The sequence below is a fragment of the Anolis sagrei genome, chromosome 12 (genome assembly GCF_037176765.1).
Source record: "Anolis sagrei isolate rAnoSag1 chromosome 12, rAnoSag1.mat, whole genome shotgun sequence".
Lineage (NCBI taxonomy): Eukaryota > Metazoa > Chordata > Lepidosauria > Squamata > Dactyloidae > Anolis > Anolis sagrei.
In genome coordinates this window covers 21,933,764-21,950,109 of record NC_090032.1, presented here as the reverse complement: position 1 = coordinate 21,950,109, position 16,346 = coordinate 21,933,764, and the positions used below count along the sequence as shown (strand labels likewise).

The window sequence follows — 16,346 nt, the reverse complement described above, 5'->3', positions numbered from 1 at the left end:
ATTATTATCATTATTATTATTATTAGTATTAGGGCTGGACTGGATGACCTTCAGGGGTCCCTTCCAACTTAGAGAACTGCCTCCATATTGTTTTCTTCAGTGTGTTCTTGCGTGTGTTCTTTCCCCCACGAAGATCCTTCCTGGAACTTGTAGTGTTGTTGTGTCTCCCTGTGTGTTTCACGGCACGTCACATTCCTTATCTCGGCACAGTTTGTAGAGCAGAGCGGCTGTTCTTTGGCCGCTGACATGCCTTGGGCGTTGATTGAGATCATTATCATAGTTGCTCCTGAAAAGGTCTCTAGGTTGGGTCAGTTGCGTGCTGCAAGTCACTTCTGGCGTGAGAGACTCAGCCGTCTACAAAGACGTTGTTGCCCAGGGGACTCCTGGATGTCCGCGGGGACGCTTCTCTTATGTCTCTCGGGTCCCAGAATGCTCCATTCCATCAGGTTCCATTCCATTCCATCATTGGTGGAGTTCAGAATGCTCTTTGATTGTAGGTGAACTATAAATCCCAGCAACTACAACTCCCAAATGTCAAAGTCTATTTTCCCCAAAACTCCACCAGTGTTCACATTTGGGCTTCTTGAGTATCCATGCCAAGTTTGGTCCAGATCCATCATTGTCCGAGCTCTCCGGATGTAGGTGAACTACAACTCCCAAAATCAACTACAACTCCCAAACTCAAGGTCAATGCCCACCAAACCCTTCCAGTATTCTCTGTTAGTCAAGGGAGTTCTGTGTGCCAAGTTTCGTTCAGTTCCATCATTAGTGGTGTTCAGAATGTTCTTTGGTTGTAGGCGAACTATAAATCCCAGCAACTACAACTCCCAAATGCCAAGGCCTATTTCCTCTAAACTCCACCAGTGTTCACATGTGGACATATGGAGTATCCATGCCATGTTTGGTCTAGATCCATCATTGTCCGAGTCCACAGAGCTCTCTGGATATAGGTGAACTACAACTCCCAAGCGCAAGGTTAATGCCCACCAACGCCTTCCAGTATTTTCTGTTGGTCATGGGAGTTCTGTCTGCCAAGTTTGGTTCAATTCCATCATTGGTGGGGTTCAGAATGCTCTTTGATTGTAGGTGAACTATAAATCCCAGCAACTACAACTCCCAAATGTTAAGGTCTATTCCCCCCAAACTCCACCAGTGTTCACATTTGGGCATATGGAATATTTGTGCCAAACTTGGTCCAGATCTATCCACAGTGCTCTCTGGATGTAGGTGAACTATAAATCCCGGCAAATACAACACCCAAATGTCAAGGTCTATTTCCTCCAAACCACCAGTTTTCTGTTGGTCAATGGAGTTCTTTGTGCCACGTTTGGTTCGATTATATCATTGGTGGAGTTCAGAATGCGTTTTGCTTGTGGGGTGAACTACAAATCCCAGCAACTACAAGTCCCAAACTCAAGGTCAATGCCCACCAAACCCTTCCAGTATTTTCTGTTGGTCAATGGAGTTCTTTGTGCCACGTTTGGTTCAATTAGATCATTGGTGGGGTTCAGAATGCTTTTTGCTTGTAGAGTGAACTATATATCCCAGCAACTACAACTCCCAAATTCAAAGGTCACTGGCCACCAAACCCTTCCAGTATTCTCTGTTGGTCAAGGGAGTTCTTTCTGCCAAGGCTGAGCCAATTCCATCATTGGTGGAGTTCAGAATGCTCTTTGGTTGTAGGTGAACTACAAATCCCATCAACTACAACTCCCAAATGAGAAAATCAATCCCCACCAATTCCACCAGTATTCAGGTCAATGCCTACCAAACCCTTCTGGTATTTTCTGTTGGTCAAGGGAGTTCTTTCTGCCAAGGCTGAGCCAATTCCATCATTGGTGGAGTCCAGAATGCTCTTTGGTTGTAGGTGAACTACAAATCCCATCAACTACAACTCCCAAATGAGAAAATCAATCCCCACCAATTCCACCAGTATTCAGGTCAATGCCCACCAAACCCTTCTGGTATTTTCTGTTGGTCAAGGGAGTTCTTTCTGCCAAGGCTGAGCCAATTCCATCATTGGTGGAGTTCAGAATGCTCTTTGGTTGAAGGTGAACTACAAATCCCACCAACTACAACTCCCAAATGAGAAAATCAATCCCATAAATCCCAGCAACTACAACTCCCAAATTCAAAGGTCACTGGCCACCAAACCCTTCCAGTATTCTCTGTTGGTCAAGGGAGTTCTTTCTGCCAAGGCTGAGCCAATTCCATCATTGGTGGAGTTCAGAATGCTCTTTGGTTGTAGGTGAACTACAAATCCCATCAACTACAACTCCCAAATGAGAAAATCAATCCCCACCAATTCCACCAGTATTCAGGTCAATGCCTACCAAACCCTTCTGGTATTTTCTGTTGGTCAAGGGAGTTCTTTCTGCCAAGGCTGAGCCAATTCCATCATTGGTGGAGTCCAGAATGCTCTTTGGTTGTAGGTGAACTACAAATCCCATCAACTACAACTCCCAAATGAGAAAATCAATCCCCACCAATTCCACCAGTATTCAGGTCAATGCCCACCAAACCCTTCTGGTATTTTCTGTTGGTCAAGGGAGTTCTTTCTGCCAAGGCTGAGCCAATTCCATCATTGGTGGAGTTCAGAATGCTCTTTGGTTGAAGGTGAACTACAAATCCCACCAACTACAACTCCCAAATGAGAAAATCAATCCCCACCAATTCCACCAGTATTCAGGTCAATGCCCACCAAACCCTTCTGGTATTTTCTGTTGGTCAAGGGAGTTCTTTCTGCCAAGGCTGAGCCAATTCCATCATTGGTGGAGTCCAGAATGCTCTTTGGTTGTAGGTGAACTACAAATCCCATCAACTACAACTCCCAAATGAGAAAATCAATCCCCACCAATTCCACCAGTATTCAGGTCAATGCCCACCAAACCCTTCTGGTATTTTCTGTTGGTCAAGGGAGTTCTTTCTGCCAAGGCTGAGCCAATTCCATCATTGGTGGAGTTCAGAATGCTCTTTGGTTGAAGGTGAACTACAAATCCCACCAACTACAACTCCCAAATGAGAAAATCAATCCCCACCAATTCCACCAGTATTCAGGTCAATGCCCACCAAACCCTTCTGGTATTTTCTGTTGGTCAAGGGAGTTCTTTGTGCCATGTTTGGTTCAATTCCATCATTGGTGGAGTTCAGAATGCTCTTTGGTTGAAGGTGAACTACAAATCCCACCAACTACAACTCTCAAATGAGAAAATCAATCCCCACCAATTCCACCAGTATTCAGGTCAATGCCCACCAAACCCTTCTGGTATTTTCTGTTGGTCAAGGGAGTTCTTTGTGCCATGTTTGGTTCAATTCCATCATTGGTGGAGTTCAGAATGCTCTTTGGTTGTAGGTGAACTACAAATCCCATCAACTACAACTCCCAAATGAGAAAATCAATCCCTACCAATTCCACCAGTATTCAAATTTGGGCATTTGTGAATGAAAATACACCCTGCAATACAAGAAATTTGACTCTTCTTTAAAGTTTTGGAAACTTTTTATTATATTTACGAAATGTCAACCCCGCATAAAAGAGGTTATATTAACACAATATAAAATATATAACTTTTCCAAACCAATACAAAAAAAATTAGGAAGAAAAGCATCACAAAAGGAGTAGAAAACAGGAGATGAGCATCTCTCTCTTGCATTAATTACACTGAAACCTGGGCTTCATTAACACTTTGAATAATAATAACAACAACAACAAAACAACAACAATAACAATAATGCAGTGCTATCAGAAAGAATACAATAATAAAAAAGTGCATTTACTTATCTCCGTTGAGGATAAACCACGTCATTAAGAGAGAAAAATCAAGAGGCTCGTTAAGGCTTTGGGTGGAAAAACAAAGGCAAAGCCATTTTGGCACCTGGTTGTTTACTTGTTTACAAACAAATCTGCATATTTTGGTCTTTTTCGGTATTTATAAAGATGCCGTGAAAAATGCCTGAGATATATAGATAGATATAGATAGATACTTAATGGGAAAATATCCCAAAATATTTCCCAATTTTTTACTGGTTTATCCACACGCAAAAAAACAACAAAACAACCACAAACAAAAACAAAAACGTCATTAGAAATCAAGTAAATAACAAATAATGCTTGTTGGCTTTGCTTTGAAATTGCAAAATAAGGTTAATTTGCTTATTGCTTATCGAACGGAGTGCGTTTATTGCCGCGTTCTCATCATAATAAACATAACAAACACCAACTTCAATACAACTCTCTTCCAAAATTCCACCTTAAATCCACCTTAAATTGAGACTTTGAGGCCTTAAAGAGCCCAAGAATTGATAAATAGTAATTATTGATCTTGATTCAATTCTTCTTTGCAAAATTCCACCTTAAATTGAGATTTTAAGGCCTTAAAATGCCCAAGAATTGATTCTATTCAGTATTAATAGCAATTATTGATCTCGATTCAGTTCTTGTTTGCAAAATTCCACCTTAAATCGAGACTTTGAGGCCTTAAAGAGCCCAATAATTGATAATAGGAATTATTGATCTTGATTCAGTTCTTCCTTGCAAAAATCCACCTTAAATTGAGACTTTAAGGCCAAAAATTGATTCTATTCAGTACTGATAGAAATTATTGATCTCGATTCAGTTCTTGTTTGCAATATTCCACCTTAAATTGAGACTTTTAAGGCCTTAAAGAGCCCAAGAATTGATTCTATTCAGTATTGATAGAAATTACTGATCTTGATTCAATTCTTCCTTGCAAAGTCCACCTTAAATCCACCTTAAATTGAGACTTTAAGGCCTTAAAATGCCCAAGTATTGATTCTATTCAGTATTGATAGACATTATTGATCTCGATGCAACTCTCTCTTCCCAAAATCCACCTTAAATCGAGTCTTTGAGGCCTCCAAATGCCCAAGAATCGCCTCTATCCACAGGAACCATACACCATATACACAAAAGCCACAATTCCACACCAAAAACATCCACTGTCCATCTTCGATCTCAAATCGCAACCGCTCCATCTGAGATTCCATCAGTAGTTATTTCCTTCTCCTTTTCCCAAAGGGAAGCGCCACCACTGCTGCGCCTGTCCTTTTGTTGCGCACCCACACTTCTGGCTCCACGTGGCCATTTCTATGGAGAAGAAAGGAAGTTTTTCCCCCCAAAAGACAGAAGGAAAGGCCCAACCACGCGAGGAGGAGTGTCTCTTCCTCTTCTTCTTCGTCCCGTTGCAAGGAACGGGTGCAACTCTTTGGAATACAAGTCCGTCATAAAGGAAGAAAAACAAAGATAACTCATTGTTGCTTCTTTCTGGTTCTCACTGCACCTTGTTGTTGTTGTTGTTGACAGTGCAGGGATCCACCTGGAAAGAGAGGAAAGCAATGGGAGGGATGATTATTGGGTTTGCTTTGCAAAGGAACAGGAGCCAGATTGGAAAATGACATATTATATGTATAGTATAGTATAGTATAGTATCAGGAGCCACTTGAGAAACTGCAAGTTGCTTCTGGTGTGAGAGAATTGGCTGTCTGCAAGGACACTGCCTGGATGGTGTGACCATCCTGTGCAAGGCCTCTCTCATGTCCCCACATAGGAAGCTGGAGCTGACAGACAGGAGCTTACCCCACTCCCCGGATTAGAACTGCCGACCTTTTGGTCAGCAGTCCTGCCAACCCAAGGGTTTAACCCATTGCACCACTGGGGGTTCAATAATAATAATAATAATAATAATAGAGAAGCTGGCATATAATACTAATAATAGTAAAACTGACAAATAATGAGCAATAATAATAATAATAAAGAAGCTTGCATATAATGCCAATAATAATATAGAATCTGGTGAATAATAATAATAATTAATAATAATAATAAAAAGCCTTCGACAATACAATAATAATAATAATTTAGAAACTGGCAAATAATGTGTAATAATAATAATAATAATATAGAAGCTGCCAAAGAATGAGTAATAGTAATAGTAATAATAGCTTGCATATAATATCAATAATAATATAGAAACTGGTGAATAATAATAATAATAATAATAATAATAATAATAATAATATAGAAACTGGCAAAGAATGAGTAATAGTAATAATAATAATAATAATAATAATAAAGGAGCTTGCATATAATACCAATAATAATATAGAAACTGGTAAATAATAATAATAATAATTTAGAAACTGGCAAATAATGTGTAATAATAATAATAATAATAATAATATAGAAGCTAACATATAATACCAATAATAATATAGAAACTGGCAAATAATGTGTAATAATAATAATAATATAGAAGCTAACATATAATACCAATAATAATATAGAAACTGGCATATAATAAATAAATATAGAAACTGGCAAAGAATGAGTAATAATACTAATAATAATATAGAAGTTGGCATATAATAATACTAATATTAATAATATTGAAACTGACAAATAATGAGAAATAGTAATAATAATAATAATATAGAAGCTGGCATATAATGAGTAATAATACTACTACTAATAATAATATAGAAGCTGGCAAATGATAATATTATTAATAATATCCTGCTTTTTTCCAAGTAGCACAAAATAAAACCAAGTAAATACAATTAAAACACTATTATTATTATTATTATTATTATTATTATTATTATTATATTATTATTATTCTGCTTTTTCAAAGTGGCTCGCAACAAAACCGAGCACAATACAATTAAAGTATTATTATTGTAATTACCATCCCGTTTTACTGCTATAATAAAAATTATGACCATTTAAAGCGGCTCACAATAAAACCAAGTTATGATAAGATTAAAGCCAAGTACAATACAATTTAAACATTCATCACCATCATTATCGTCACCACCATTACTATTGCAATAGTAATAGCAATGCATGAAATAAATAATATTCCGCTTTTTCAACTTTGACTCCGACTGACCTCGGTGTAGGTGGGCGGGGGCATGAACTGGAACGGGGGGGCGTACATGAAGAGGGGGCTGTCGAAGGAGGAGCCGTCCAGGTCGTCCAGCAGCGGGGCTGTCGGGCTCTCCAGGCGGTGGTCCTCGGGGACAATGTCCAGGTAGCATGGGGGGGCTGTGAGCACAAATACACACATAGGGTTAGTATGAGGTCTATACGAGGGGGGGGGGGGGCTCACCCAGGAACTGCCTTGGGAGACATCATTGCAGAAGGGACCCCCAAAGGCCATCCAGCCCTACCCTCTATGAGATACCCACGGGGACACCCAGTCCATCCCCCTCGTGTCTCACCTTCGGGCGCATCGGGGAGGTTGAGGTCGACCCAGCTCATCTCGGAGCTGGCCTGGCTGCTGGCCATGCTGGAGCTGCGGCTTCCGATTCCGGACGACTTGCTCCCAATGACCAGCGGAAGCTCCAGAAGCACCTTCTTGGACCCGGGCACGCTGGCGTAGATCTAAACAGAAGGAAAGAAAGGAGGAGGAGGAAAAGAAAAGTGAGACACAGGCATGGCGTCAAGTTAAAAATAATAATAAGTAATTAATCATCATAATAGTATAATAAAGTAACATACTATAATAATAAAATGACAATAAAATATTATATCAAAATAGAATAATTAATCATAATAGTATAATAAAGTAACATACTATAATAATGAAATGACAATAAAATATTATATCAAAATAGAATAATTAATCATCATAATAGTATAATAAAGTAACATAGTATGATAATAAAATGACAAAATATTATATTAAAATACAATAATCATCATAATAATAGTATAATAAAGTAACATACTATAATAATAAAACGACAATAAAATATTGTATCAAAATAGAATAATCATAATAGTATAATAAAGTAACATACTATAATAATAAAATGACAATAAAATATTATATCAAAATACAATAATAAATAATTTATAATAGTTTAATAAAATAATATACTATAATAATATAAAATATAATAGAACAAAAAGATATCCAAATAATAGCATAACAAAATAATGATCATGATATTGCTATTGCTAATTATATTATAAAATAATAGTATAATAGATATAAAATGAATATATAATAGTGTAATAAAATGGAGTGGTATATAGTTTTTTATTATTATTTATTACTATAATAATATAAAATAATATGATATAATCGTCCCCATAGTGACAATGATGCTGCTGACCTGGAGGAAGTACTCCACGCGGAGGATGTGGCATCCCAGGATGGAGGGCTTGATCTTCTTGACGCGGATGCTCTTCCCGCGCCAGGACTCGCTCATCCCGGAGATGATGTGGTTCCCGCGCACGCAGGAGAGCTTCTGGCAGAAGACCTTGGTCTGACCGCCGGCCAGGTAGGTGTGCTTGGCCAGGATGGCCGCCTTGGGCACCACGATGCGCGAACACGTGTTCTCAAAGTCTGCGTTGATGCAGATCTCATCACCTGCGAGGAGAGGAAGGAAGCGGGAAACGTCACACACCAAACCGCAGACTCTTTTGCCGTCTACAGGGCGAGTCATTCCAGAAACCAGAGGTTGGATTACCTATAGCCTTATATAGTCACCGCCCAACATTCAAACCATATCGATATATAAAAACCAGCCTATATGCTAATATATATATAATTTATAAATATTTTCAGAACCAGAATCCAACACTCAAACCTATATATCAAAATCTGTATCTATATAAACCTATATACAAATATTATATAAATATAGTAATATATAGGGAAACTCACCATCGCAGAAGCCTTTGCGGTCAATCCTGGCGCTGACCGAGACGTGGCCATCGGGAATGAACATGCAGGAGACTTTTTTCTCCTTCTTGGCAGAGATGGGGCACTGCAAGGAAAATAACGTTGCAACGTTAGTTTGGGTTGCATTTCTGGCTTAGCTGTGGTTGGGGTCAAAGGTGAGCCTGGGAAAGGCCAGAGGTCAGGAGGCAAGGCTCACCATGAGGTCGGGCGTGTTGACGTCAATCTCGTCCATGACCTTGAACTCCTTCTTGACCTTCTCGGTGGGGAAAGAAGGCCGGTCCAGGAAGGCCTTGACCCAGTAGTCCACGGAGCCGTACTTGCCCTTGAAGGTGGTCCCCAGCGGCCTACAGAAAAGACACACACACACAGGGGTCAAAACATAGCACCATACAAGCACCTGAGCTAGGGTGGCTTCTAAACCAAGACCGCAATGGCCGCCTTTCTCCGGCTGATACTGACCCTTGGGGCAGCTGGAAGGAGAACTTGTACTCGTAGGAGTTTCCGGGCCTCAGAATCACGGAACCGTCTGCATCTGGGAAGAGAGAGGAAACAGAGAGAGAGAGGCCCGTTAAAACAGAGTTGTTGCCGAAATAAGCATGAAATACAACACAACGCGGTCTCCAATGGCTTCGGAATTCCCCCTTGCAAAGCCGTAACACGATATTTGAAGAAGAGACACCATTCTGATTCCATATACAGGCAATTTATTCAAATTATATGTAATTTATTTGACTTAGATATATAAAATTGCAGCCTGCAATGACCCCTGAATTCCCCCTTGCAAAGCCATTTTATATATATGTATACACACACACATATAATTGCAGTCCTCATTGACCCTGAACTCCCCCTTGCAAACACCCTATTTCATGAGCTGCTGTTCTGACTCTCTCTCTCTATATATACATATTATACCATATAGATAATTTGATCTGCATTTGACACCTGTGTGCATCTTGTTATATGTATTTTACTAAGTGTTTTGTTTTGCTTCCCTGTTTTCAATGTGAAGTACCCATTCCTCATGCTGCAAGGAGGAGAATAATAATAATAATAATAATAATGGCAGCAAATAAACAATAATTTTTGGCTTACTCTGTCGTACACCCTGCCCTCAAACAATAAGAAGGAAAATAATACTAATAGTACCCTGCCTTGGACCACAAGGTAAGGTGTGATGATAACAATAAATAAATGATTTTATTAACTTAAGAAATGAGTTCAAAGTCCCAAGAGGTGCCTTGATGCCCAATAATAATAATAAATATATTAACGGTTAAGAAATGACATCAAGGTCCCAAGAAGTACCTTGATGTCTACTACTACTACTACTACTACTAATAAAAATATATTACCTGTTAAGAAATGACATCAAGGTCCCAAGAGGTACCTTGATGTCCACTACTACTACTACTATACTACTACTACTAATAAATATATTAACTGTTAAGAAATGACATCAAGGTCTCAAGAAGTACCTTGATGTCCACTACTACTACTACTAATAATAATAATAATAATAAATATATTAACTGTTAAGAAATGACATCAAGGTCCCAAGAGGTACCTTGATGTCTACTACTACTTCTACTACTACTACTAATAATAATAATATGATGTCTACTACTACTACTACTAATAATAATAATAATAATAAAAATATATTAACTGTTAAGAAATGACATCAAGGTCCCAAAAGGTACCTTGATGTCCAATAATAATAATAATAATAATAATAATAATAATAATGGCTGTTAAGAAATGATATCAAGGTCCCAAGAGGGACTTTGATGTCCACTACTACTACGTACTACTACATGGGAGGCCCCATCCCAACCCTTTTATCGCTGTCCAGAAACTACGGCGGCTTTGGTGGCCTTATCTTTCTCCCGCAGCAAAGCTCTGACCCTCAGCCAAGTTTCGCCAACAGATGACACCTCTCCTCTTTAACGCTTCTCAAAGAGGGAAGTGCCGCCTATTAATACTGACCGCTGAATGGGCCGCAGCGGGGACGGACTGTACTTCCTTGAGAAGCCTTGCTGAGCCAGCCAAGGCATCTCCTACAAAGCCCAGAAAGGGCATCCCTTCCCGACTGGCCCCGCTCCCTTCCTTCTTCAAAAGCAGAGACGCTTCTCGCCACTCAGCACTTTTCTCGCCACTCAGCAAATATTATGATTATGCAATAGTCCTCACGCTGCACATTCGGAGCTAGCACTCACAATACACAAAAAGTATGTGTGTATATATATAATCTCAAGACAGTAGAAACCAATGCTTTGACACACACACACACCGTCCCCTGCCATGTGTTGCTGCGGCCCAGGCAGTGTTTTGTGTGTGTATATGTGTGTTTGCATATATATGTGGTTTTGTGCATGGATTGTATTTTTTTTTGGCTTTTTAAGTCCCTTCTGCTGTGTTTTTCAGTGTTTTTATGAGTGATGGTCACTCATTGGCCTGAGAGGGGTCTTGTGTCCAAATTTGGTGTCCATTTGTCCAGTGGTTTTTGAGTTACGGCAATCCCACAAACATTTTTATTTATATAGATATATACTAGCCATCCCCTGCCACGCGTTGCTGTGGCCCAGCCAATGTATATGTCTTACGTGTGTGTGTGTATATATGTATAAGTGGTTTTGTGCATGTGTTGTAATTTTTTGGGGCTTTTTAAGTCTCTTCTATTCTGTTTTTCAGTGTTTTTATGAGTGATGGTCACTTGTTGGCCTAATACGAGTATTGTGTCCAAATTTGGTGTCAATTTGTCCAGTGGTTTTTGAGCTATGTTAATCCCACAAACAAATATTACACTATATACATACACACATATAATACGCATTAGGCTTGGGCAATCCATGGTTGTAAATGGTTCTAAAGTACTTACAAAACTAAAGTTCTGGTGGTGAAAATTTCAGAACTCTAACAAAACTCTCAAAATTTCATAATAAATGGCAGTTCCTAATTGGTTCTGTCATTAAAATCACCAATAATTAAATAATAATTAAATTTTGAAAGTTTTGTTAAGAGTTCTGAAATTTTCACCACCAGAACTTTAGTTTTGTAAGTACTTTAGAACCATTTAGAACCACGGATTGCCCAAGCCTAATATGCATATATAATATATTGCAGTGGTATCAAACCACACATATAATATATTACAGTGGTGTCAAACCACTTTCAAAAGGGCATCGAACCGCATTCATTTCTACACTGTAGGTGCACCCTACGTATCTATTTTTCAAATATGCAAACCAAGATAATAAATAATAAATAAGATAAGTGCCTAGAAACACATGTAAACACAACCAAGCTATGAACCCAAAGATCCAACACAAGCTGGATCTACCCTGACTGTACGGACAATGCAGTTTGAATCTTCATTTTTATATACATATATATATATATAATATATATAGTCACCCATATCATTCAACATAACTCCTTAATGAGCAGTTGAGCTCATTCCACTGATCTCTTGCTGAACAGATTCTGTTGACATCTATTTTAAGCCATGAATCATTGGAAACCGCAACCCATTCTTTTGTTAACTGTTTACAAAAAAGACCTCTCAAAACAACCGTATTATTACGATGTTTACTTATATTCCTCTTTTCCTCTCCACGAAGGAGACTCAAAGTGGTTATTTATAAAGTAGCTATGTTATTATTTTTTATTATTGCTTGATACACAACAAACAAGATCTCTATGCCCGCTGCTGCATTGGATCATTTGAAGCTTCTGAACAGTCTTCAAAGGCAGCCCCACCCAGAGCGCGTTGCAGTAGTCTATTCGGGGAATGTAACAAGAGCGTGGCCAAGACTGGCTTCTCAATGTACGGGCACAAGTCTTAACTGTGCAAAAGGTCCCCTGGCCACTGCCCAGACCCGTAACCCTAGACCCTGTTTGGCCTTTTGGCTGACCAGGATGTACTCCCGTCTTGTCTGGATCCAATTTCGATACGTACACCCTCGATCCAGATCGTCACAGCTGCCAAACGCCAGTAGCAGCAGGTGGACAGGAGCGATTAAGAGTTATTATTATTGCTCCTTTCTCCTGTCCGTCCTTCTGTCTCAAGACTCTCAGCGTCCAGCTCGGCCTGGTTTTGACACTGACCATCCAAATTGTGTGACCTTTGTGCAGACTTCCCAGACCTAGCAATGGGAGAACGATACTTCGGAACGGGCCTGGCCAACTCTGAAAGATTACCTTCTTTAGGAGATGCTCACCTTCCTATTTATTGAACCCCACCCCCAACCTTTCATTGTTGACTTGTGAGTCCAAACCACTTGGATGTCCAGATCTGGTCCGTACCGTCTTTAGAAGATGCTCACCTTCCTATTTATTGAATCCCACTTCCACCCTTTCATTGTTGACTTGGGACTCCAAACCACCTGGATGTCCAGATCTGGCCCATACCTTCTTTAGAAGACGCTCACCTTCCTATTTATTGAACTCCACTTCCACCCTTTCATTGTTGACTTGGGACTCCAAACCACCTGGAGGGCCAAATCTGGATCATACCTTCTTCAGGAGATGTTCACCTTCCTATTTATTTAACCCAACTCCCACATTTTCACTGTTGACTTGGGAATCCAAACCACCTGGAGGTCCAGATCTGGCCCGTACCTTCCTTAGAAGATGCTCACCTTCCTATTTATTGAACCCAACTTCCACCCTTTCATTGTTGACTTGGGACTCCAAACCACCTGGAGGTCCAGATCTGGCCCATACCTTCTTTAGAAGATGCTCACCTTTCCATTCCTTTTACCCGACTCCCACATTTTCACTGTTGATCTGAAGTCCAAACCACCTGGAGGTCCAGATCTGGCTTGTACCTTCTTTAGAAGATGCTCACCTTCCTATTTATTGAATCTCACTTCCACCCTTGCATTGTTGACTTGGGAGTCCAAACCACCTGGAGGCCCAGATCTGGCCCGTACCTTCCTTAGAAGATGCTCACCTTCCCATTTATTTAACCCCACTCCCACATTTTTACTGTTGACCACCCGGAGGGCCAAATCTGGCCCGTACTTGCTGTAGGAAATCAGGAGATGCTCACCTTGAGGTTGGTCCTCCAGGTGTAGCTCCTCTTCATAGCGCAGGTACTCCATGCACTGCTTGCGCTGCTGCGGCCCGGCGGTCCAGCAGACCTTGGCCACCCCGCAGGCCAGGAGGCGCAAGGCCGTGACCCGCGTGACCTCCGAGACCTGGACCTCAACACGGCCGCAGACCTTCTCGCCGCTCCCGTAGACCTTCTCGTCTGGTTCGGAGAAGGACAGCTGGAAGACCTTCAGCTTCTTGAACATCACCATGGCTCACACCTTGGTTTTGTCCTCCTGATCAAATGGGCCAAACGCTCAAGGGGTCAACTGACCACACGAAAGGGGCACGGGGGTCTTGTTGTGCCTCCCAATGGAGCATAAAAAGGGGGCAAATATATATAAATTTGCCAATTATAGTAAATTTAAAAAATATTTTTAGATTCTTTTAAATTTCCCAATTAGAATAAATTTCAAAAAATATTTTTAGATTCTATAAATTTCCCAATTAGAATAAATTCTGAAGTATTTTGAGTCTTTTAAATTTGCCAGTTATGATAAATTTCTCAAATATTTTTAGATTCTATAAATTTCCCAATTACGATAAATTTCTAAAAAAAATTAAAATAATTTCAGTAATTATATGCAATATATAACAGCCAATTGAAATCAATTATCAGTGTATTATAATTACTATAATAGTAATAAAGTATTTTTAATTCCCCCAAAATCCAAATTATATACTACTATAATAGTAATAAATCTGAAGTACTTTTAATTCCCCAAAAATCCAAATTATATAAAATTACTATAATAGTAATATTATAATTACTATAATAGTAATAAAGTATTTTTAATTCCCCAAAAATCCAAATTATATACTATATTTTAATTACAATAATAGTAATAACTCAGAAGTATTTTTTATTTCCCAAACTGCCAATTTTAGTAATTATTATGAATTATTATCCAATAATAACTTCCTATAATATTAAATATAGGAAATTATATTAGTATAATATAGTAATGATTTCCTATAATGTTAAAAGAATCTCCAAAATAGCCCTTTTTGCCCCAAAAAAATGATTATGTTGCGCGCTGAGGAGCTCCTTCCCCTCGGCTGCCTTCTCGGCGTCTGGCCAGCTCCGCCCCGGAGTCTCCCTTTTATACCCCCGCCCTTCCTGTTGATCTCCATGCCGCCCTCGTGCTGCCCTCGTGCACAGCGCTCCCATTGGCCGACGCGCCGTGTTTACAACCCGGCGGACCAATCAGCGCGCGGCCGGCGGCGCGTGGACAGCGTGTGCAGAGAGGATGCCTCGCTGAGGGAAACTGAGAGAGAGAAGGTAGTAAGAGCGGGGGCGGGGGGATTTCCTCGGAGTGACAGGAGGGAGAGCCAATCGGAGGACGAGGATGGGGAAAGGGGAGTCAAGGGGAGCCAATGAGGAGGCGAGGCGAAGGGAGTGGCGCTTTCCAAGACATGACAGGGATTGCTACTCTACTTTAGGCTTCTGGGGTCCCGCTAGGCCCGGCCTGGCCAACTTGGGCCTTCCCTTGAGGTGTTGCTGGACTCCAACTCCCATCATTCCTCAAGGCCTCAGGCCTGGGCCAACCTGGGCCTTCCCTTGAGGTGTTTTTGGACTCCAACTCCCATCATTCCTCAAGGCCTCAGGCCTGGGCCAACTTGGGCCTTCCCTTGCTAGCATTTTATATTATTATTGTTATTTTATTGCTATTATTTTATATTATAATTTTATTGCTATTATTTTATTTTATTACTATTATTTATATTATTATTTATATTATTACTATTATTTTATATTACTATTATTATTGCTATTATATTATACCATTATTTTATTGCTAGTATTTTATATTATATTATTTTATTACTATTATTTTATATTATTTATATTATTATTTATATTATTATTATTTTATTACTATCATTTTATATTATTATTTTATTGGTATTATTTTATATTATAATTTTATTGCTATTATTTTACTTTGTTACTATTATTTTATATTATAACTTATTATTATTTTATTACTATTATTTTATATTATTATTATTTTATTACTATTATTTTATATTATTGTTATTTTATGGCTATTATTTTATATTACTATTATTATTTCTATTACATTATATTATTATTTCATTGCTATTATTTTATATTATTTTATTTTATCACTATTATTTTATATTATTTATATTATTACTATTATTTTATATTATTATTTTATTGCTATTATTTTATTACGGTACTATTATTTTATAGTATTGTTATTTTTGCTATTATTTTATATTGTTATTTTTGCTATTATTTTATATTATTTTATTGCTAGCATTTTATATTATTATTATTATTTTGTTGCTATTACTTTATATTATTATTTTTGCTATTATTTTATATTATTCTTATTTTATTACTATTATTTTGTATTATTATTGTTATTGTATATTTTAATTTTATTGCCATTATTTTATATTATTATATTACTATTACTTTATATTACTATTGTTATTTTATTGCTATTATTTTATATTTTTATTTTATTGCTAGCATTTTATATTATTATTATTTTATTACTATTA

The 16,346-nt window shown here is 38.5% G+C and overlaps 1 protein-coding gene across 1 annotated transcript; it reads right to left on the bottom strand.

The window, feature by feature from the left end:
- Window positions 1-3,477: 3,477 nt before the first annotated feature.
- TXNIP (thioredoxin interacting protein) lies at window positions 3,478-14,307 on the bottom strand. Its single transcript, XM_067472579.1, has 8 exons — window positions 13,768-14,307; window positions 9,171-9,243; window positions 8,908-9,055; window positions 8,694-8,796; window positions 8,140-8,396; window positions 7,240-7,402; window positions 6,909-7,063; window positions 3,478-5,336 (listed from the first exon to the last, which is right to left on the bottom strand). The coding sequence occupies exons 1-8, from the start codon at window positions 14,018-14,020 to the stop codon at window positions 5,292-5,294; spliced, it is 1,197 nt and encodes a 398-aa protein (XP_067328680.1). The 5' UTR covers window positions 14,021-14,307; the 3' UTR covers window positions 3,478-5,291.
- Window positions 14,308-16,346: the final 2,039 nt, after the last annotated feature.

Excerpts from the sequence above, each read along its gene's own strand:
- TXNIP (XM_067472579.1), bottom strand. The coding sequence starts at position 14,020 with ATGGTGATGTTCAAGAAGCTGAAGGTCTTCCAGCTGTCCTTCTCCGAA. Across the intron at positions 9,056-9,170 it reads TCCTTCCAGCTGCCCCAAGG|GCCGCTGGGGACCACCTTCA; the intron begins GTCAGTATCAGC and ends TCTTTTCTGTAG. Across the intron at positions 7,403-8,139 it reads GCGTGGAGTACTTCCTCCAG|ATCTACGCCAGCGTGCCCGG; the intron begins GTCAGCAGCATC and ends CCTTCTGTTTAG.